The sequence below is a fragment of the Chenopodium quinoa genome, unplaced genomic scaffold (assembly GCF_001683475.1).
Source record: "Chenopodium quinoa cultivar QQ74 unplaced genomic scaffold, ASM168347v1, whole genome shotgun sequence".
Taxonomy (NCBI): Eukaryota; Viridiplantae; Streptophyta; class Magnoliopsida; order Caryophyllales; family Amaranthaceae; genus Chenopodium; species Chenopodium quinoa.
In genome coordinates, this window is record NW_018743906.1 from 2,147,142 (window position 1) to 2,170,131 (window position 22,990).

General features: G+C 31.0%; 1 protein-coding gene across 3 annotated transcripts; it reads left to right on the top strand.

Moving 5' to 3' along the window:
- Positions 1-17,585: 17,585 nt before the first annotated feature.
- On the top strand, positions 17,586-22,737 carry LOC110686976 (protein RICE SALT SENSITIVE 3-like). Of its 3 annotated transcripts, none has more exons than XM_021863605.1 (7): positions 17,586-18,318; positions 18,871-18,921; positions 19,965-20,093; positions 20,363-20,468; positions 21,133-21,174; positions 21,273-21,329; positions 21,808-22,737. In XM_021863605.1, the coding sequence occupies exons 1-7, from the start codon at positions 18,173-18,175 to the stop codon at positions 22,507-22,509; spliced, it is 1,233 nt and encodes a 410-aa protein (XP_021719297.1). In that variant the 5' UTR covers positions 17,586-18,172; the 3' UTR covers positions 22,510-22,737. The 3 variants fall into 3 exon arrangements, with proteins under 3 accessions (XP_021719297.1, XP_021719299.1, XP_021719298.1); XM_021863607.1 differs by lacking the exon at positions 17,586-18,318 and adding an exon at positions 18,337-18,563 and having other exon boundaries at positions 19,965-20,104; XM_021863606.1 differs by lacking the exon at positions 17,586-18,318 and adding an exon at positions 18,340-18,563.
- Positions 22,738-22,990: the final 253 nt, after the last annotated feature.

The window sequence follows — 22,990 nt, forward strand, 5'->3', positions numbered from 1 at the left end:
AGTTTTGACCTGGATTGCTCGGCAAATTACTGGAGTTTTGAACGAATATGAAACTCCATGTTGGTATACTGTTGTCCTATACTCCTAATAAGTATTTTTCTTATTTTTTCATCGTTTATTTTTTATTATTATTATTGTTACACATTCCGCCCTCGAATTTTGTTGGAGGATCAATATTGTAAGCAATCTTTCAATTCAATATGAATGAGAAAATTGAAGTAGAGGTGGTAGAGTAGCGGCATTGCTCTTCACTTCATATCTTTGAGGTTTAGAGATCAAATTTCATGGGACTTGAGGGAGATCTTTGTTGTCTCTCTTCACAAGAGAGCCCCCCTGGGGGGGGGGGGGGGGGGAGGGGTGTTATATAATTATGGTGACTAAGATATCTTATTTTGTACGAAGTATGAATTGAGAGGTTGAGTTGGTGAATGGAACTGGCATGAACTACCTTAGAATTTTAAATCATATCCCTTTAGCTTTAGTGTTAGAATCCATCTTCCTTTCGTTATATATGTTCTTGTCAACTTAGTGTTTACCATAAAAACTATATATCACCGGAATAAAGCTTTTACCCATTGTCGTCTACTACTCTCTCCGTTTTTAAATACTTGCTACACTTTTCATTTCCGGCTGCTTTTAAATACTTGTTATGTTTCCTTATTTGGAAAGGTATTATAATAATTAATTTTTCTCTCACCTAGTGAACCCAATAAAAATCATATTTTATTAATTTTATATTTTCTCTCCTCCGATTCTCTCAACTACTTTTGCTTTTTACGGAGTACAATTTTTTATTCTCCCAACTACCCCACCACCTTCATATTTTATTACTTTCTCAAATTTCTCCTAAAACTCCGTGAATAGAGAAATTGAACGAATATTTAAAAAGGAAGGAGTACTTTATTACTCGTTTGTTGTAGTAGGTCTTTCCGTCTTTATAGATATTATATTGCCACATAGTTTAAAAACACACAAAATAGATGGAATACAAGCCTCAAAACTATTAAGGTTTATAGGGTCTGTTCTCTTCAGATTATTTTTAATTTATTTCATTTCTTAATTTCCTTCTCACATAAAATAGTTAGTTTAGTTCAGTTCAATTTAGTTCAGTTAAGTCAATCAGAACAGGCCCGTAGTCACCTCGTCGAACCAACTTGTGCCCACCTCGACATCCTCATGACCCCATCATAAGCTCTATTCAACTCTAGTTTTCATTCTTGTTGCCAATAGGCAGTAGTGTCCATCAAACACGTCAATAATAAGAAGTGTATTGCAAGCACTTTTCCATACTATCTTCATTTCTTATTATTGCAACAAATGAGTATTTTAGTGAGACATAAAAGTTTCTTTGTTGCAAATAGTTATCAACAGAGTTAGTATATCTTTTGGACACACAATCTCATTTTTATACTTATTTTGTCATTAAAATTAGAAAAATTACAGTCATTTAAAGTTCGTATTTTGCAAATTGCAGCCATTTAAAAAAATTGCATATTGCAGTCCAAAAGTTCTTATAAATTGTAAATTGCAGCCCGATTCAACTTTTCCATCGGTTCACGTGTCGAAAAAATTTCGGTTAAGGTTTTAGGGGTCATTTTAGTCCTTAAGCATCCGATTTGAGCTCGAAATTAGCAAAAAAAAATTAACCTAAGTGCCTTATTTTTACAACTTCCCATAAATTGATAAAGATACTGATATATGAAATATAACATTACTAAAGAAATGAATCGATTAAAATAAAACAAATGAAGTATATTAGTGTGTGAATTTTTTATTTTTTTTTTGGGTAAGGAGAAGGACCTTGAACGAACCTCAACCATCAAAGCTTTTTTGGTCCAATATTTGCGGGACAGACGCTTTGAGAGTGAGGGGGAAGGGGTAAGGGATTCCCCACCCTCAAGTGTTACTAGTGGGGATTGAACCATCAACCTCAAGGTTGGAAGGTACAATCCTTACCACTAGATCAAGCTCAGCTTGGTAATGAAGTATATTACTTCCTCCGTTTCTTTTTAGTTGGCGTTTCTTTAGTCACGTTGACTTTAACAATTTATATCTTTAATTAATGATAATTAAAAATTATAAAAATTTGATATTTTGAAAATATATGTCGTGACGAATCTAATAAGATTCCACGTGACTATTTTTTTCATTACGCATAAAGCACAAAATACGGTCAAAAGAAAATGTGTGAATAGTGCTAGAGTCAAAACGTGTCAACTAAAAAAACAGAGTAATAGTACATAATTTGGATTGTATAACATAACCGCATACTCCAATAATATTCCTAATAATTGGTTTTCTAAGAATTAGGTAACATCAAGTTGACACTTGAATACCTTAGATTACCTAATAGAGAAGGAAAAGGGACATAAGTATATCCAAGATCCAAATTAGATGGGCCTTATTAAAAGATGATGACATATCAAACTAACATTTACATATCAACATTTTGTCATACTTTCCCCACCAAATTAATACTAGTAGGTTCTAGTAAACATCCAAAAACATTAGAATACTAATTTGATATTACTCCTTATTTCACATACTATTAATTCTTTTTGCTCTGAATTCCATGCTAATATATTATAGAAATAGCCTTGTTGCAAAAATTAATCTATTTATTTATGGATGCTGCAAAAGTGCAAATGCCCTGCCTTTTTTCTTACTTTTATTTATTTATTTTCATAAATTTATAAAAATTAATACTAGTACATTGATTAAGAAATACTGGGTATAAAATGAATTTATGTTATCAAAGAAAAATATTAAATTAATTTAGGTTACTAAATAGACTGTGTTTAAGTCAGGAGATAATATTATTAAAAAAAATTAGCGAAAAGTGGGCCCCACAAAGATACGGTCATGAGACCAAGTCCGGTCAATGCGGAGGGAGCACAGCAGTTCAGATTGACGAGCATATTCAGAAATCTAAATTCACCTATCTTTTCCCACGCGCTTTCTTTCACGCGCTCAAAATAGAAACTTTTAGGTACTGTAGTATTGTATTTTACTTCCTTTCTAAAATTGACTAATTTGTCTATGCTAGATTGCTAGGTTGGTGGTGTAGCTGTAGTGTACGCATTAGGCAAATAATAGAGCCGAATCCAATGGAATTGATGCTACGAGTAATAATAATACTCCCTTTATACTTTATTACTCCATCCGTTTCGTATTAATCTCAACACTAGGGTATTTACAAAGTTAAAGAAAATTTATACGGTGAGATGTAAAAGTGAATTTTTTTTTATATACTCGTAATATAAAATATTTGTTGGAATATTTTTCTGTGTGGTTGGCCACAGTGTATGCCCAAGGTTATCCGAGTTACTTAGTAGTAACCCCTTAATTAACCTCTAACCGAGTAACCCCGCCTTAACTAAATTCCTCAACTTCTCCTGATCGAGTTACTCAAGTAACCCCTGACCAAATAATTTTTCAAGTAACCTCTGACCGAATAACTCGAGTAATTATGAACGAATAAATCGTGTAACCCCTGACCGATTAAACCCTCAAGTAACTCTTGAACGAATAACTCGTATAACCCCAGATCGGCTAAACCCTCAATTAACCCTTGACCGAGTAACCCCTAACCGAGTAATCCCTGACCAAACCCCTTAAGTGCGAAAAAACTCAAGTAACCCCTGATCGAAGAACTCGAATAACCTCTAACCAAATAACTCGAGTAACCCCTGCAACATGATGTAGCCAGCTACATAAAAAAATAAATTCAATATTGTTAGTTAGAAAGTGAAATAATAAAAAAGTAATATAAGTGAACTTGGTAGGAAAGAGAAATAATAAAAAAAAAATTATAAAAGTAGAGTTAGCGGGAGAGAGAAATTATAAATTAAAAAAAAAAGATGGTTTCTTTCTAAATAAAGAAGTGTTGCAATTAATATAAAACAGATGTAAAAGGAAAGTGTTGCGAATATTAAGAAACGAAGGGACTACTTGTTTTATCATTTTTCTACGTAGTATTTTCTTACTTGTTGCATTGATATTTTTTACAATATTTTACAAATTTTTCCTCTTCGATCCCAATATTTACATATTCTCTCTCCTTCCAAGTACCAGTGTCATACTTTATTCTTCTACCAGCCTTACATCTTTTGTATTTTATTATTTTATACTATGTACTATCTCTCCTACAACTCCGAGGGTGGAGAAAATACGAAGGGAGTAACAAGGGGTGACAAGTTGTATTATGGTCTAATTGGTGTGGAATTGTGCAACTTGAATTAGCGAGGAGGTGACGGGTGCGTAGAGGCGCTAAAGATTAATTAGATTCAAGAACTTGATATGGATCGAAAATACTCATATTTGACTCTATTCTGATTAGTGATTAGCTCTAATTGAACTCTTTTTAATATTAATTGACAATTATTTGACCTGATACTCGATGACATTTACATGCACCAGACCTAATATGAATCAACATTTGTTAATGATTGTAGAATTTTTATCTGTTAGGGCCTGTTCTCATTGACTGGACTCAGTTGAACTGAACTGAACTGAACTGAAATGAATATGTTATAAGAGAAGGAAATTAAAAGTTGAGCTGAACTGAACTGAGCTGAATTTCAACGTAAGAGGACAGACCCTTAATGACATTTACATGCACCAGACCTAATATGAATCTAGCTCTAATTGAACTCGCTCTTTTTTTTATGTTAATTCACAATTCCTATAGATTCATTTGTTATCATTTTTATTTGTAATTGTCACTATTAATTTTTAACAAGTAAATACAAAATTAAGTGAATGATTGAAAATAGCATACAAATGACAATATGAGCCCAAATGGCACATAGTATTCAATTAGTAAGACAATTAGAAAATTCTTAGACTAAGTTCAATGATTAGAATAAACGTGATATCAGCAACACGATCACATTCATAGAACCCACTTCTTGAAATTTCATTTTCAAAGTTACGGTGCAAAACACCTCATGAAACTTGTAGAAAATGTCAAAATTAAGCAAGATAAACGTTTTTAAAAGGTCCAATTATTAGAAAAAACGCTATAAAGGGAAAGTTCTATATTGGCTAATGAGAAAGCGAGTGAAATTCGAGGTGGAAGTTGGCGCGTGGGGTTGTTAAGGGACAGGACGATTGCCAATATCCGCAATTCGTGCGGGTACTACTTTTTCTTTATTGCTAACGATGCACCGACTCCTCTGCCATCTCACGTGCTCACGTGATACCTTTGTTGAGTACTTATCAAAGTTACGTAGGATATGTTTTCTTCATCTTATTTTCACTTCAATTCAGTTAATTAAGTTCATCATAGTTCAGTTGAGCTCAGTTCATTTCAATTTCTAATTTTCTTCTCTTATAAAATATTCAGTTCAAACCAGTCTAATTCACTTCAGTTCAACTTAGAGCAAGATTAGCTCTGAGTTTTAAGATTCTAGATGACATCATCAATTTCTAATTTTAGAGTCTTAAGACAAGACTTTATTATTTAATTATTTTTAAGCATTTATAAAGTTTGGTCTTAATAAAACCCGAAGAGAAGTGTTGAAAATTCAAGACTCAATATAACACTTGATTATTATTTTTTTATTTTTAAAAAACTTTAATAATTTAATTTATATGTAAAAAAATGAGTCTGAGCGATTGAAGAGATAAATTTTATCGAGTCTTAACATAATTATAAATTAAAAAAATAATTAAATTTAATCTAAAAAGCTGATGTGGCAATGGATTAAAGTCTTAAAATGAGACTGCGCTAATCTTGCTCTTAGTTCAGTAAATCAGAACATGCCCGTAATACGGAGTAACCCCCTATTCTATTGAATTGTTCTTCTATGTTATGTTCTGTCTTGCTCTGCTATGCCCTGCTTTGCTTAAATATGTTCTGCTCTGCCGTGGTTTATAAAGTCTTTGAAGTCCTGTTCTGCTATGCTGAAATCTACTCTACTCTACTCTACTAAGTCCTGCGCTATCAGAAGCTCAAAAGAACAAGACCTAATAATACTTCCTCCGCCCCAAATTACTCGCAACGTTGTGACTTTTTGCACTATCCACATATCTCACTTTGACAATCTTTTTAGCTATATATGTAAGTCAATATAATCATGTAAAATGTTGTTACATCTATTTTAATGTATAATTTCTTAATACAAACTTTTTATAGTTTTGATAGATAAATATATAATAAAATATATTGAGGGTCAAACATGTGCATCGGCAAGCGTATTCAGTCAAAATATTGCAAGTAAACTGGGACTGAGGAAGTACTCCGCAATATACATTACAATTGAGTGTGAGGACATTTTAATCATTGACTTATATATTTTCTCTGTTTCTTTATAGTTGCAATACTTTTGAAATAAAAATATTACAATAGTTACAACAAACTATAAAAGGAAGGTTTTATAATGAAAATTTTACTATGAAGTATTATCTTTATTTAAAGCTCATGACCCACTTAATCATACTCATAGCAACCTCTAAAGCTCATTTTAAGTGTATTATATCATGTGAGGTTCAGTTTTCTACAATATTGTGATAAGGTGTGTGTTGTAAGTCTTGTAACTATACATAAATGAAGGAAGTAGATACAATCACTCTCAGCCTTAGCCTTAGCCTTAGCCTTAGCCTCAGCCTCAGCCTCAGCCTCTCAAGCATTGTTTAGTAAAGAGCTGATTGAAAATATTTAACTTTTTGTGAACAATTAGATGGTTTAACTACAAAATACAAACTATCATTGGTGTTGGTAAATAGATGATATAAAAGGGCTTATGAGAGCTTAATAAGATAATTTGAAAAGCTACTTAATCCAGCTTTTTGTAGGAGTTCTTTGAAAAATTCTTCCACTAAGCTATGAGGCAAAATTGGTATAAACCATATTTTTTGTCCAACAAAAAAAACCACCTTTTATGTTCTTTTATTTACTAAACCACCTTTTTAAGTACCTAAATTCTTGATTGCACCACCCCTATTTCAAATTTTGACGGAAAATTTAACAAAGACGTCAAAGGGCCCACAACTTGTGTCTTTCGCTCCTAAATCATGTATTTTTTCAACCCCAAAAACATTTGACCCTTCCCTCTATATAAATTCATGACTAAATTGAGTAAAGCTCTTAAAAAAAACAAACCTAATTTTGCTAAAAAATTTAATTGTAGTATTTGTTTATTCTCAAACCCTAAATTGAGGTAATTGAGGTGATGGTTGAGATGGAAGGGAAGGTTTTGCTATGGTTGATGATTTGGAAGTGGATTGTTGAGATGCCGCAATCTGTTAGATTTGAAATAGGGGTGGTGCAATATAAAATTTAGGTTATTTAAAAGGTGGTTTAGTAAATAAAAAAACATAAAAGGTGATTTTTAAAAAAAAGTTGGACAAAAAAGGTGGTTTATACCAATTTTACCTTTTTGTGTTTTGTAAACTTAATGAGTAAAGAGGTAATCAAATTAGTTAATACAAACTAGTTAAATTAGTTAATACAATCAATTATATCAATCAACTAATAGTTAACTAGTCCTCTCATTTCACATTAGTTTTAAGGTCTTAACCACTAAGGCCCTGTTCTTTTGAGCTTCTGTGCAGATCAGATTTCAGCAGAGCAGAGCCGAGCAGAGCAGATTTTATTATTATTATTATTATTGTTGTTGTTGTTGTTATTGTTGTTGTTACACTACTACTACTACTACTACTGCTACTGCTACTGCTACTGCTACTGCTACTATAATCATTAAATTTTTAAAGTTAAATATTAATTATTTATTAAATATTATTTTTTTATTATTATTATTAAAAATTAATAATTAGTATTATATTTAAATATTAGTTATTATCTTAATATTAATTGTTATTATAAAAATCAATTATTGTTATTATAATTAATATTATTAGTTATAAGTATTATTATTACTATTAGTATAATTACTACTATTATTACTATTATTATTATAAAATATTAATTATTATTATTTTTAATATTATTATTAATTATTATTAATTTATTATTATTATTAAATATTAATTATTATTTTTATTTTTATTAAATATCAATAATTAATTATTGTTATTATTATTATTAAGTATTAATTATTGTTATTATTATTATTAAATATTATTTATTTATTATTATTAAATATTAAATATTAATTATTAGTTATTTATCATTATTATTAAATATTAATTATTATTATAATAATTTAATATTAAGTATTAATTTTAAGTAGAGCAGAGCAAGGCAGAGCAGAGCAGATTGAAGCAGAGCAAATTGAAGCAGAGCAGGGCATATTTAAGCAAAGCAGAGCAGAGCAGAGCAAGGCAAAGCAATGCAATGCAAATTTCAGCAGAGCAGAGCAGCTCTAAAGAACGGGGCCTAAGTCATGACCATAAATAAGGCCTTAACCAATAAGTCATGACCTCGTTGTCAGCTTATACTAATTTTATTAGTTATACTCCATTAGTCCTCTCATTTCACATTAGTTTTATAATTATATTTTGTACATATCCCATATCATTTTTTTATTTTTTATTTTTTTTGACGGGCTCATATCAACTTAACTCTTCTATTTTAAGATCGATAAATATCACTTTTATTTAAAAGTACAATTTTTATTTTACTATCAAAAGTTAGAGTCTCACATTCTCTAGCTCCAATAAGATTTTTTTTTTTAATTAACGTAGTACATAATTCTTTTCTTTTACAATAACATTTGAATAAAACATGAAAGGTGATAACTAAATAGATATACATTGATTACTTAAAATTACATATGCCATTACTTCATAACGAAGAGAATACTGCAGAGTAGTTTTCAAATACTCCCTCCGTTCCCAAATATAGTTTATGTTTGAATTTTCACAGTCGTCAAGACGTGCCCTAAAACGTTTATATTTCTACGTTTACACGTTTAAAAATTATAAAAACATAATATTAATAAAATATATAATGTAACGAATCCAACAAGATTTCACATGAACGTATAATCTCTTATAATTTAACGAAAATTTAGTCAAAATTTTCAAATTTCGACCCAAATAAATCAAATGAAAAGTATATTTAGGGATAGAGAGAGTATGTCTTACTTTCTCCCTAAATAATAAATGAGAGAAGTTAATGTGGCATATTGTACTAATTTTTGTGAGCCTAGGTAAGGTAAGCTTCATCGTCGAACATGTGTCACTCAAATATAGATTATTTTTAGAGATGATTTCTGTTAAATAATTAAACAATCTAGTGAGTAGAGTTCAAATGAACCTTAACTTTAAAAATGAATATACAGGTCTTGTATGACAATTGGTTGTTGGATGTTGGCTATCGGCTGGTTTGATTGACTGGTTTGACTAACTATTTGTATTGACTTTTTTTATTAGCTGTTTAACTTTTTATTAGTATTAAAACATACGAAGTATTTGGTAAAATTGGCTGTTGAATGTTATTAGTAACTTAGGTAGCCAAAAGCTACTTCAAGTAGCTTTTTCATTTTGGCTTAAAAGCCAGCTTTTCAACTACCTAAAAAAGCCATTTACAAAACACAAATTTTAGATGTTTGACCAAATAAAAAAGCCAAAAGCCAATCAAAAAATCAATGAAAAGTCATTTACCAAACAAGTCTGTAAAAATAAAGCGTAGGTGGTTGATGATGTGAGGCTTAACGATGATTGGGAAACTATGGAGGGATAAAAGATATAAATGATAGTATGTGGATCAATGTTAATATCTTGATGACCAAAATGTAAGATATTTGTGGACTTGTGCTATTGACATCTTCTACTACGAAGAATACAATGGAATAATTTCATCTTCGATCTTTTGTGTGGTGAATCTGGTTATTGTATATTGTATATTGACATCAATGTTATTGGATACATTGTTGACTTCATTCAATTCAAAGAGATTATATTGACATCAATGTTATTGGATACATTGTTGACTTCATTCAATTCAAAGAGATATTGTTAGACATTGGTCCAATTATATTTCAAGTTCACAAACTTAAAAAAAAATCAGGTATACAATAATTATTGTACATCCATTTTAAATCTCTCTTAAAGTGATCAAAAGTTACCCTTAAAATGAATAAAAGTTACCTTAATATGTATAAAAGTAACCCAATACAAATAAAAATAATCTATGTTTTATTGGTAAAGAATCACATTTTAAATGACTAAAATTCAATTATTAGTGATTGAAAGTAATTTTATCACCCTTATAAAACCTTTCTTGTTCGATTTATTAAAAAAAATCATATTATGTTCAAAGTTACCCAAAAAAGGCAAAAAGTTACCCTAAATTGGCTTAAAGTTACCCCTATACTGCTCGATGTACACTAATATTAGTGTAAACCGGATGTATACAAAAGTTTTTGTTTCAAGCTAGAATATAAAATTTGTTATTAGCTCCTTTCAAGTGACTAATACGGAGTCTCATTCTGTTTAAAGGTGAAAGTTCGCAATTATAGCCAAAATCAAAATTGATCCGTATTAATTTGATTTTGAATTTCTCAAACCGAATCTAAATCGAATTAAGATTTAATCCATTTCAAACTAAACTGAATTAATTTGGATTTTTTTTTTAATTAGAATCCAATCTAAATTGATATTTGTTGCCTTCTTTTACAACATTAATCGAACTTTACCCACATGATTGCTTCAATTATTTAACCTTTTCTCGTTTACTATATTCACTTTTATTGTCCACTAACAACGTCGAAGAAATTGAGAGAGGAGGAAAAATTGGAGAAGATGTGGTCGGTGAGCCGTGACTTTGTGAAAGAGTAAGAGACTAAGGAAGTCAGGAAGGGGAAATGAGAATGAGAGTCTTTATTTTTATTTTGGTTTATATATGAACTAGGTTAGAACCCGTGCGATGCACTGTTTATATAAAGCCTATTTTTAATTTGTACATTTTAAAAATAAATCGCTATTATACATGAATATAAATAAGAATTACGTATATTTTGTAATATTAAATTTTTTTACTTAATCAAAATTATGATATAATACCGGTTCAACCTTGTCTAATTCATAGTTCAATATAGGAGGTCATTTTTTTTAAATCATATAGGAGGTCATTTATTAGTGTGCAGTGTGATATTTAAAATTGTTTCAATTTCCTACAATAAATTGATAGATTTTAGTTGTAATGTAGAATATTCCAATTTAAATTTCAAAAATGTTAAATATGGTAGATTTCCCCCCAAAAAAAAGAGATGATATCATCATTGCATTTAGGCGGGAAATTTTTTATTGAAAAAGCGACACGTGGGCAATGATGTCAGAAACTTTTGTTTTAGTAATAGTTAATAGAAGAGGAAAAAGGATCAAGATATTTTTTGAAGGAAGATATGGGCTTAATGTAATGGTCCAAAATTTTGGCTTATAATTCGGCTTTCAGTTTTTTTTAAACCCAAACCGAATTCAAATTTAAAACATATATATATATATATATATATATATATATATATATATATATATATATATATATATATATATATATATTGTCAAACTGAATTACTAATTCAGTCCGAATTACTTTCACCCTTTAGTTAGGCGGCCAGTTAATGAGTTGGGGGATAATATAGCCCTGTAACTTACGATATTTATTATATGGGCTTTTTTTTTTTAATTAATTAGTAGCCTATTCCTTTTCAATTTGAGGGTACTATATAAACACCCTTAGATTTTAACCTAATCACTATTATGTAAATTCTAATATTCTCAAAATCGATAAAACTGTAATTTTATATGAATTCTTTGCTAACTCATCATTAGTGAACCATGCAAAATCTGTGTTCTTATTTGTTAATTTATTTTTAAAAAAAAATTCTTGCATCTATTACAACAATATAAATAAAAATTCATTGCCTTTATTAAATTTGGTATTATTATATGGGCTTTTTTTTTTAAAAAATTAATTATTAGCCTGCCTATTCCTTTTCATTTTGAGGGTACTATATAAACACCCTTAGATTTTAACCTAATCACTATTATGTAAATTCTAATATTCTCAAAATCGATAAAACTGTAATTTTATATGAATTATTATGCTAACTCATCATTAGTGATCCATGCAAAATTTGTGTTCTTATTTGGTAATTTTTTTTTTTTAAAAAATTCTTGCATCTATTACAACAATATAAATAAAAATTCATTACCTTTATTAAATTTGTTATTATTGATGAATGCATGACAAAGTCATATGTTGATTGATGTAATTCATATTCGTTTGCGAGTATCTCACTTATTATTTTCCTTATAGCCCTTATGTGCAACCGTAATTTTTTTATTTTTTATTTTATTTTTTTATGTAGAAAGATATACAAAAGTTAGAAAAGTATTTTTTTTTCAAGACTATTGTATGCAACCGTAATGTATATAAATTAAAGAATACTAAAGTGACGGGATGTGAACTTTATTTATTTATTTATTTATTTGTGTTCTCACCCGGTTCATCCCTAGGGCTAATCCAAATTCAGGCTTGTTTGTGATTTAGTTGTGGTCCCCTTCCAATTGTTGTTGTCGGGGATCTACCAATATGATATTCTCTACCAAATGTAACTCCAGTCACTACACCACCAACAAATTGGAGATTGTGACTGTAAGAGAAAATGCAAGTTGATCCTTTTGATCAATCAACTTAGGATCAATAGGAGTTGCCCGAAAATAAATTAAATTCATTAATGTTTAAATTAAGCTAGATCAATTTTAAAGGGAGGTCTTACAGTCTTACATAAATGTTTCTGTATAAAATAATTATGAAAATAGATCAGATAATCCATATGTAATAGATTAAGCTAAGTCAATTTTTATTCAACCATATTCTGATCAATCGACTTTTTCGTTTGGATAGAGATTTATATGGTCCAACTTTAATGGTTAACCTTTAAATCATGAGGCCAAGTATTACTTGAATCGTTTGGTTATGAGCCAGGCTATTTTTTTTTAGTCTTGTACGCATATTCGACTCTTAAAAAGCTACTCAGTTTCATAGTTTAGGGGTATTTGACAAATAGTTTTTTGCCTGCATATTTTTTTGGCTTTTTAGTTTGGTAAAACAGTAAAAAAAAAATATGTTAGATTATTGACTATTTGTTTTTGTTGGATTTTAAGCAAAAAGCTAATCAATAAGCGTAGCTTTTTCTATTAGCTTTTGCATTTTGGCTGGTTAACCCACTTTAGTTTTGCCAAACGCTTTTATAAACCGCTGATTTAAACAACCAGCTAAAAAAGACAATTCATATACTCCGCTAATACTTCTAGTTGTTTAAAACTTTAAACGGTTGAAACAAGTCAAGTAAATTAGTCATCACAGAACACCAAAAAACCAACCGCCAATTGCCAAACAACCCTTTTGTATTACATAACACCCACAAGTCCACAAAGCTACACCTACACAACCTTCCTTTGATTAACAGGATGTGCATGGATAGCTAAATCAAGCATATGTAATGAGGCTGATTACTTAATCATGAAGTATGAAATACGCATCAATATTCCATTACTCACTGTATATTATAAGAGGAACTAGTTGAACAGCAGTCCATATTTTCAGGTACTTTTATATCTTGTTTATTAAATATCTTTTTCTCTGTTAATATAGTAAACTTATATGCTTATTAGTATGATTATCATTTCGTTTGTCTAATATCATACTGGTTAAGATCTTATACCAAATCTAACACACAGAATTTTTTTCTCAACTTTGACCTGAAAAGATTCCATGCCAACCCTTTATGAGGCTGTGAATTGCAGACGTCACACTATTCTTGTACTCTTTTATTTTATTTATTTTTTTATAAAAATCTTATGATCAAGTATATTAAATAATTATCTCTAGAACTTTAATTAGTTGCAAAGTCATCTATAATTGATTATATTCATAAATTGGTGACGGTACAAGATATTTTTTTACACGTTGTTTAAAATTATTATCATTAATAGGTAAGGAGAAGTTATTAAGAGATCGGAACTTTTTACAAGTTAACCTGATCTTAGTTAGTGGACAAAATCTTTTGAGTGTAAAAGGAAAGAGTAAGAAAATTTAAATCTCAAAATGCCCTACAAAGTATGAAATTGAGCTTTGATCCTATAAGTGACCACAAGGGTCTACGGTCCTCTTGAATGTGAGATGCAAACATTTTTACAAGGCCACATTTTTGTCATGACCATTTATGCCTACGCTGTAGACATTAGTATGTAATTGCATCTCCTCCTTTGATTAGTCGTTGCTAGTACCATTAATGTGACAATGCATCATTGGGCCATAACTTTTTGCTCTTTTTACAAGACTAGAGTCATTAGGGGTGTGCACAACTTGGTATCCGGCCAAAAATATATTGACCAGACTTTAAAAAATTGGTTAGGACGGTTCTTAAAATAAGAATCTAGTCAACTACTAATATTTAAAATTCAAACTTAATTAAAATCGCCGAGTACCAGCTCAAAATTAGTTGCAACTTGTTCTGAATTTTATTACCCACAATTGATCAACCCCCCAAATCCAATTTTGTTTCAAAAATCACGAGTTCGATGATTTCAATTCTAAAATTGTTCTAGTTATGATTTCGTGCTCAAAATATTTGCTCACTCCTAAGCATGACTAATTGACTATGACAATTTGTGATATTGTAATGTTACCATTGAAATTTCTTACCACTTTTGGTATTATTTTTTGATTTTGATTAACTGATTTTGTAGTTAGCCGGAGTCATTGGTGGATTTGGAGTTGGAGGGTTGGTACATATTGTTGCTTATGAACCAATCAAATGGATGTTGAAGGGTAATAAAAAAAAAATCCTTGAATATACGAAAGGTAATAAATAAAAACAAAAATGATCTAGAATATATTATATATATATAAGAGATCCAATGAGAGCCATAACTTAAAATGAGACTAGACCTATTCTAATTTACTGAATTGAGCTGAATTAAACTGAAATGAATTTATTGGAGCTGAACTGAACCGAATTGAGTTGAACTGAATTGTTTATGAGAGAAGGAAATTAAAAACTGAACTGAACTTAACTGATTGAAGCTGAATTGAACTGAAATTAACCTATAAAGAACATGCCCTAAAGAACCAATATGAGCTAATGTCTATGATGTAGAAAGGGGGATAAACTGTTTTAAGTGTTGTTTTTAATTTTTTTTAATTGTTGTTTTTAATTATATTGTTCCCACTTAAAAGAAAAATGGCATAGGTATTTATTTATTTATTTATTTTAAAAGTAAACACTGATTTACAATGGACTATGACCAAAGATTAATCCACGGTTTAAAAGGCCGTTTCCGAAGTATGATAAAGGTTTATTTCTTGTGAACACAACACTAAGGGGGTGTTTGGGTCCCTCCGTGTTTTTTTAAGTGTCACACTTTTTATTTCTGGCCGTGTTTTTAAAAGTGTTATATTTTTTTTTGGCAAAAAACTACATTGAAATATTTTATCTCTCTTTTTTTATGACCCCCACTCAAACCCACTACTATTTTTTTATTATATCTTTTCTCTCACATTCATTACTTTTCAATAAACTATTAAACTCACTATCTTTCTTTTATAATTTTTTTAATACTCTAACTAGCCCACTTACCTCTTATTTTATTTAAGTCAATTGAATTGCCTAAAACTATGTGCCGGTCAAAGTGTGACATTTAAAAAAACAGGGAGAGAGTATAAATTAAACATTTGTAAATGAAACGGAAATGATTCAAAAAAGTAAGGAAAAAAGTAATGATAGACGCTACATTTACTATATGTTTGGTATTCCAATGGAATGGAAACAATTTGACGAGATTGTGATTGAGTAAGGAAACATATTTTGTTTCCACTAGTTTGTCAAGGGTAACAAATTGGGGGATTTTGTTACCCTTCGAAAATGATATTTATTACCCAATCTGTTACCCTTCGGAAATGCTATTTATTACTTTTAACCCATATTAAACAACTAGAAATGAAACCACTTAATTAAATCCGTTTTTTATATCTAAAATTACTATACCAAACACTGAAATTATACCCTTGTCTAAATACAAGAGAGAGAGAGATATATAATGTCGCATAACACTTACTTGTAAGTGGTAACAATCACAAAAATTTCGATGCACATATATAATTAGTAACAACAGTGAGAATGATATTTTACTACTCCCTCCGTCCCTAAAACAACGATTTTTTTTGCTAAATTTTATTTCCAAAATGTTCATCCCATTTGCATTAAATACCCTTTAATTTACGAAGTACAATAATATTTATGCAAAATTAGTTTCTCTATGTAATTTTTGCTTTTTCCATGTATTTTTATTACATACTTTCTCTACTTTTTTACAAATTCCATGTAAATTTACCTTTTTAATGTACTTTTAGTAGTTTCCCATGCACTTGTATTTTCCACTTAAGTTTCTTAATACCCGTGAAAAATGCTCAAAAGAATTGTTGTTTTAAAGACGAAGGGAATATATAACTTGAAAATAATATAAGTTAATTGTTCTAATGCTTGATGGAAATCCAATGATGATGAGTGAACCTTTTTACTTTCTATTTTGTAAAAATAATACCAATAATAATAATAAAGAAAGAGAGTAAGGGCCTGTTCTCATTGATTGAAATGAGTTGAGCTGAATTGAACTGAATTTATTAGAGCAGAACAGAACTTATTAAAGCTGAAATGAACTGAACTGAACTAAACTGAACTTATTAAAGCTGAACTGAACTGAAATGAAAATAATCATATGAGAATAGGCCTTAAGCCTTGCAATTCAGATCAAAAGACACATATACTTTGCAATTCATCGTATGTTAATACACAATATAATGCACATTTAATCTACAACCTAAGATCTATTTCCATAGCATTATTAGCATTTATAATTAACTTTACCCCTCTAAAGTTTAATGGAAACAAAATAAAAACAAACACCATCAAACACAAGTACACAACGGACTTCACCATTGACTTAATGGATAAAATAAGGAAAATCACCATTGACTTAGTGACATTTATACTAGCTCTAAAGAGCACGCAGCATGTTACATGTCACCACTTAACTTGGACAACTAGACAATACAAAAACAACACCAATTAAATGGTGCAAAACAACACCAATCCATCCATCCATCCAACTCTACTTTTTTCACTCAAAGTGTTGCAAGAATGTCTATGCCATTTGCCAATTAAACCAAAAGAAACTCATCTCTATTGTTTGACACCTCCTTAGCCAAACAAAACCCACTTGGTTGTTGGATCTTATACATTTAACCAAAAAGATCCTAACAGACAAAAGGGCATAATGGTCATTTTACTACCCCCACCCACCCCCCCTATCCCCACCCCCAAATGTGAGCAAAAAATACCTCTCTTTTGCCCCCCTATCCCTCCTTTCCCAAAGTCTCATCTCAAACTCACTGCCTCTCTTACAACAAGGGGGGCTTTTTTCTTGGAGGATAGGATAAAAGTTGTCCCCACTTTTCCTTTTTGTCTTAATAATATTATTATTATACTCGCAAATTCTTGTATTAGACAGACGGCTGACTGACGGTAACATTAGATACCTTGTTAAATTGACTGTTTGATATAAGATGTAGTTTGACACTAATTATATAGAATCATTAAAGGTTAAACAAGCTACACACAAATTTAAAATAACTTTCTACACGAGATTAAGTTAATTGTGTAACTAATACCTAGTCAGATCGACTATCCCACACAAAATATACACTACTTTGAATAATTAAATATGCCTACCAACTTTACTTAAATAAATAACATTGCAAAATAATCCAAAATTATTTTTACCAAATCCTCTCTTCTCTCTCTTTCTCTCTCCTCCCCTCACCCCCACACACACCTCTTTTGCTTATTGCTTGGGAGAATCGAAGTCTCTTTAAAAAGAAATTATAAAATTAAAAAAAAATAAAAAAAAAAAAACAGAGAAAAAACAAAAGGAGGAAGTGAGAGTGATGAAGAAAGCAGTCACCTTTGTGGTTGCTATTTTGCTAAACATTTGAAGCTTTGTTTTGCTAAAGCCTAAAAGTGATATATATGAGTAAAAAACGACCATTTTCCTCTGTTTTTTAAGTCCAATTTTTTTGCCCAAGTCTTTCCCTCCTAACCCTTAGAAACATATAGAGAGATAGAGAGAGAAAGTAGAATAAAATCTAGAGAGAGAAAGTGTATTGATTTTAGAGAGAGAAAGTGATTTTTAGAGAGAAATGGTGGGCTCAGGAGCAGGAGGAGGAGGTGGAGGAGATAGGAGCAAAGAGGCAGTTGGGATGATGGCCCTTCATGAGGCCCTCAGAAGCGTCTGTCTTAACTCAGACTGGACTTACTCTGTCTTCTGGACCATCCGTCCTCGGCCGTAAGTATTTTTTGTGATGTAGACGAGATTTGATCCCATGTCTTTTTATTACCTCGGCCTAACCTAAACTTAGCTAGCTGACACCCATTAATAGGATGTGGGTTTTTAGTGATTTGGGTGAATTAGTGAATAGTGATTATTGGGTGTACCCCCAAAAAAATAAAAATCCAACCTTTATTTTTTCATTTTTTTGGGTGTTTATTCCTTAAAACTCCCATTATTGGTTGCTAATTTTCTTACTTATGGTAATTAAAATTAAATGGGTTTTTGATTAATAGGATGAATTAGTGATTAACTTGAATTGGGTGCTCTAAAAATCTAACCTTTTCTTTTTATTTCCCCTCTTTTTGTATGTTTCTCTCAAAACCCCACCTTTGTCCTTTTATTTTATTTTTGTCTCTCTTGAACTCGAAAGTAGTCCACCAAGTACAAAGCTTATAGAAGAAGATGATGAAGAAATTGTTCTTTCATTTTTATGATTATATAATAAATTTTTATTTTTCTAAAAATGGGTATTTTTGATTTTAATTTTATCATTTTCCATTATTGCAGGAGAGTTAGAGGTGGAAATGGTTGCAAAGTTGGTGATGATAATGGAAGCTTGTAAGTATTCCTCTTTCGTCCACACTCTCTAACAGAGCTGTTACAGGGGACCATTATTTTTAGTGATTTTTTGGGTGCATTTAATGATGATTAGCTTGAAATTATTTTTTGATAACTTTAATTTTTCTTCAAATTTTCTTTTGTTTTATGATTAGTGTTGATTTGATTAGATTAGCAAACTAATTTGATTGATAATTTTTTATGATTAGGATGAACTTAGGTTTTAGGTGCTACAATGATTAATGCCATATTGAAGTGTTTATAATAAGTGAACTTATTAATTAAGGAGTTTTTTTGCATTAATAAAGTTGCTATTATATGGTTATCATGTCTTGTCAAAAAAAAAAAAAAAAAAATGGTTATCATGTACTCCGTAAGAGTTGACCAGGCTAATTTTCTGTATAAAGCAAGAGTTTTAATCTTAAAAATCTTTCCTCTTTACTCCCTTGCCCCCCTTTTCATATTACTTCCTTTGTTGTTTTTTAATCTTAATTGTTATAGTATTTACTACAAGACTGAGAGTCTCAAGCTTGCGTATAACTTTAACCATTAGTATTTTTAATATTATTTAAATTAAAAAGACTCATTGAGGATTTGTATCGAGAAAAATCAAATAAGGTCTCACACGATTATAAAGATGGTTAAAAGGGAGTGTGAATCATGTAGAAGTCCCTATGATGGAAATAAAAAATATGGAGGAAGATTACTTTATAACTTGTATACTATGGAGTACAAAAAGAGTTTTAAATATTTTAATGCTAGATGTATACTTCATATGGTTTTTTTTACTTGCAACATAATCCTTGGGCTTTGGCAATTTGGCATGTACTCCATACACCACAATATATAAACAAATTTTGTTGTTAGTCATAAACTCCCAGATTCCTAGCTTGTTCTTGAATCTTTATTACTAATGCTATTAGTGTATTGCTTGCGCTACAATTTGTAGGCGAAGTAGTTGTGCTGTTTTTGTTTATTACACTTCATTTTGGTTATTTATTCTGTGGATGTTGAGCTGATTTTTGTATGATTGAATGGTGAAGGATGTTGATGTGGGAAGATGGGTTTTGCCGAGGAAGAGTTGCAGATTGCTTGGAAGAGATGGATAGTGAAGATCCTGTCAGGAAGGCATTCAGCAAGATGTCAATTCAGTTATATAATTATGGAGAAGGGTGGGTACTTGGTAGGTGTTGTTATTATACTATGTGCTACTCCATTTCCCTGCCTTTGTCACCCCAGCCCCGTGCCTTGACCCCTTCACGATTAGTAATGAATAATGAATAACTTTGGTTGTTATATTGGTAATTTGTTGAAATATGTGAATGTTTACTGTCTGCTCATCGATGGGAAATATGTTCCTTGTTAAGGCTTTATTGGGCTCTTGATTTCATGTATTTTTGATTCATTTATAGTGAATTTGAGTTGTTTTGAATTCATGCAGGTTAATGGGGAAAGTTGCTTCTGATAAATGTCACAAATGGGTTTTCAAAGAGCCTTCAGAATGCGAACCAAATATATCAAACTACTGGCAGAGCTCCTTTGATGCTGTATGTAGCAATGATATTACTAAAATCATAAGCATTTTAATTTTTTTATTAGACCTATCTTTTGTATGATTTGTTTGTTGTTCTGTTCTCTTCAGCATATTAAAGTCTGTTTTTAATCGGTTCAAAATCAGTTTTGATCCGTAAATGTTAGCTTTGATTAAGACCAAGTTTTAAGTAGCAAAAATCAGTTCGTTTTCGCAAATATCAACTGTAGAGAACTCATCCCTTGTTACATCTTAGTCTACTTTTATGCTCTTCATAGGAGGCACTATGGCCAGTACAACGCTTAAAAAGTGGTTGAGAAACTCAAATTTGAAACTTATGTACCCAATATCTCAGTTTTACCAATATGCATGCAAAGAATTTTCTATAGATATATGCGTAAATCTGCAAGTTTTTGTCTTATATGGTCTACTTGGAAGACATAAGGATAATATATTAGAAAGTAATGGAGATTAGGACACACTATGGCTCACTTTGCTGCTAGTTCTTGTTAGTTGGCCCCTCCTTAATGAGAAAGTTTATGTTACCATCATTTCATGGTATAATAAAAATAGGGTTTTGCGCCGATATGCTTAATGATTATGTTTAGGGCCAATAACTGTTTATATGATTAAGAGACTATTTCCACCTTTTCATTGATGTTTTTATTTTTTGGTTGCAGCTTCCTACTGAATGGACTGACCAATTTGAATCGGGTATTCAGGTTAGAGTTGATACTACTTACATTACCTGCATACATTCTTCTTTTAAAAAATGTATCTAATAACTGTATCTTTTGCTGTTGTCTTGTTGTTTAAACAGACGATTGCTGTAATCCAAGCTGGTCATGGACTCCTTCAATTAGGCTCCTGCAAGATCGTGAGTCAATTCTCATTTTCTTGCTCTGTATTGAATTTATATCTCATTTCCACCCTTATATTCTAATGGTTCAATTACTTATAATTAGCAATTTTAGATACACCATGAGTATTACAGTTTACTAAAGTACGTTAGACAATTGATTGTGGGGCACAGTGTTAGATTAAAGCAACGTTTAGGTGGATTTTGAACTTGATTAGCACAATTAATATAAAAACACCTTTATTTTGATTAGACTGCTTAAAAAAATTGGTTAGCATCTTTTAACTAAAAGTAGCTTTTGATGCGCTTATACCTATGTAGCTGGTTCGGCAAGGTGCCATCATGTTTATATTTGCTATGATGCTCGATTTGAATATAAGAACTTATTATTTAACTTTCTGTTTGAAACTTGACAAAAGTTTTGACAAAAAATATTGTTTTGGCATAAGAAAAATATTGCTCATGGTCTTACTAAAATGTGTTAACTGTGTTTCAGATACCTGAAGACTTGCATTTCGTGCTACGAATGAGGCATACCTTTGAATCTTTAGGCTATCAATCTGGCTTCTATCTTTCACAACTTTTCTCCTCAACAAGAAATGCTTCCTCTTCTTCTAGTATCCCCACAAAGCAGCCTGGCCCTACACTAGGCCCTCCCCCGCTTTTCAACTGGGGCCCACGCCCCCTATCGTCTCCGGGTTCAATGCTAACACCTCACAATTTCCAGAGGCCTCTCGGCTATGCACCTACAAAAGACGAGCCCCGCATGTTTTTGATGCCGCATTCAGCAGACAATCGAATGGATGAGATGATGGGAGAGCATGAATCCGATATCAAGTGGCCTAATGGCCTTTCATTCTTCAATGCTCTTACAGGAAGGGCTGATGAAGCCAAGCTGTTGTTCAACCTTGATAGCTTGGGTCACAAGCCTGATCCAAACTCTAACCCCGAGGGTCCAAACCAGAATATGCAAGGTACCGGTGGGGCGAACTCAAACGAGTACTTGAGCTTGGATAATCATCAAGAGCAAATGAGGAAGAGTATTGAGAACAAATTCAAGAGGAGCTATACATTACCAGCTAGAATGACTTCTTCAGGCTCGTCGACTTCACTTGATCATCATCCTCAGCACCCTCAGGAGTACCGAAATCCTGAGGCCGGAATGTACTCTGATGTAATGGAGACATTCTTAGAGTAATGAGGTAGATGGTGGAAAACTTTGTAACTAGATTATGCTAGTTTTCTTTTCTTTCTTTTTTCCTAGTTCTATTAGTTTTAACTGTTGATGTTCTTGTACTTTTTTCTCTATCTTTTTTAGGCCTTTGTTTTTTTTTTTTTTTTTGGTTGTGATGTTTAACTGAACTTTGTTCACCAATTTATTGTAGCTTATGGAAACATAAATTCTAGTTGAAGTTTCCTTTTTTTACCTTCTTTTTTTTTTTTTGGCACCTTCATTTTTTTTTTTGAAAGGAAAAAACCAGCTAGGTAATTATTTTTGTCCCATTTTGCATTAACAGTGTCAATTGATGTAGTCTTAGCACGATTTGTAGTCTCATTGATGAAGTTTAAAGTACAGTTGCAGGTTTATTAAGCAAGTTTAGACAATGCTTCTTGACATGAGCTAAGTATTGATTTGAGACGTCATTATTAAGATCGATACAAGCTTAAAGATTATAGTG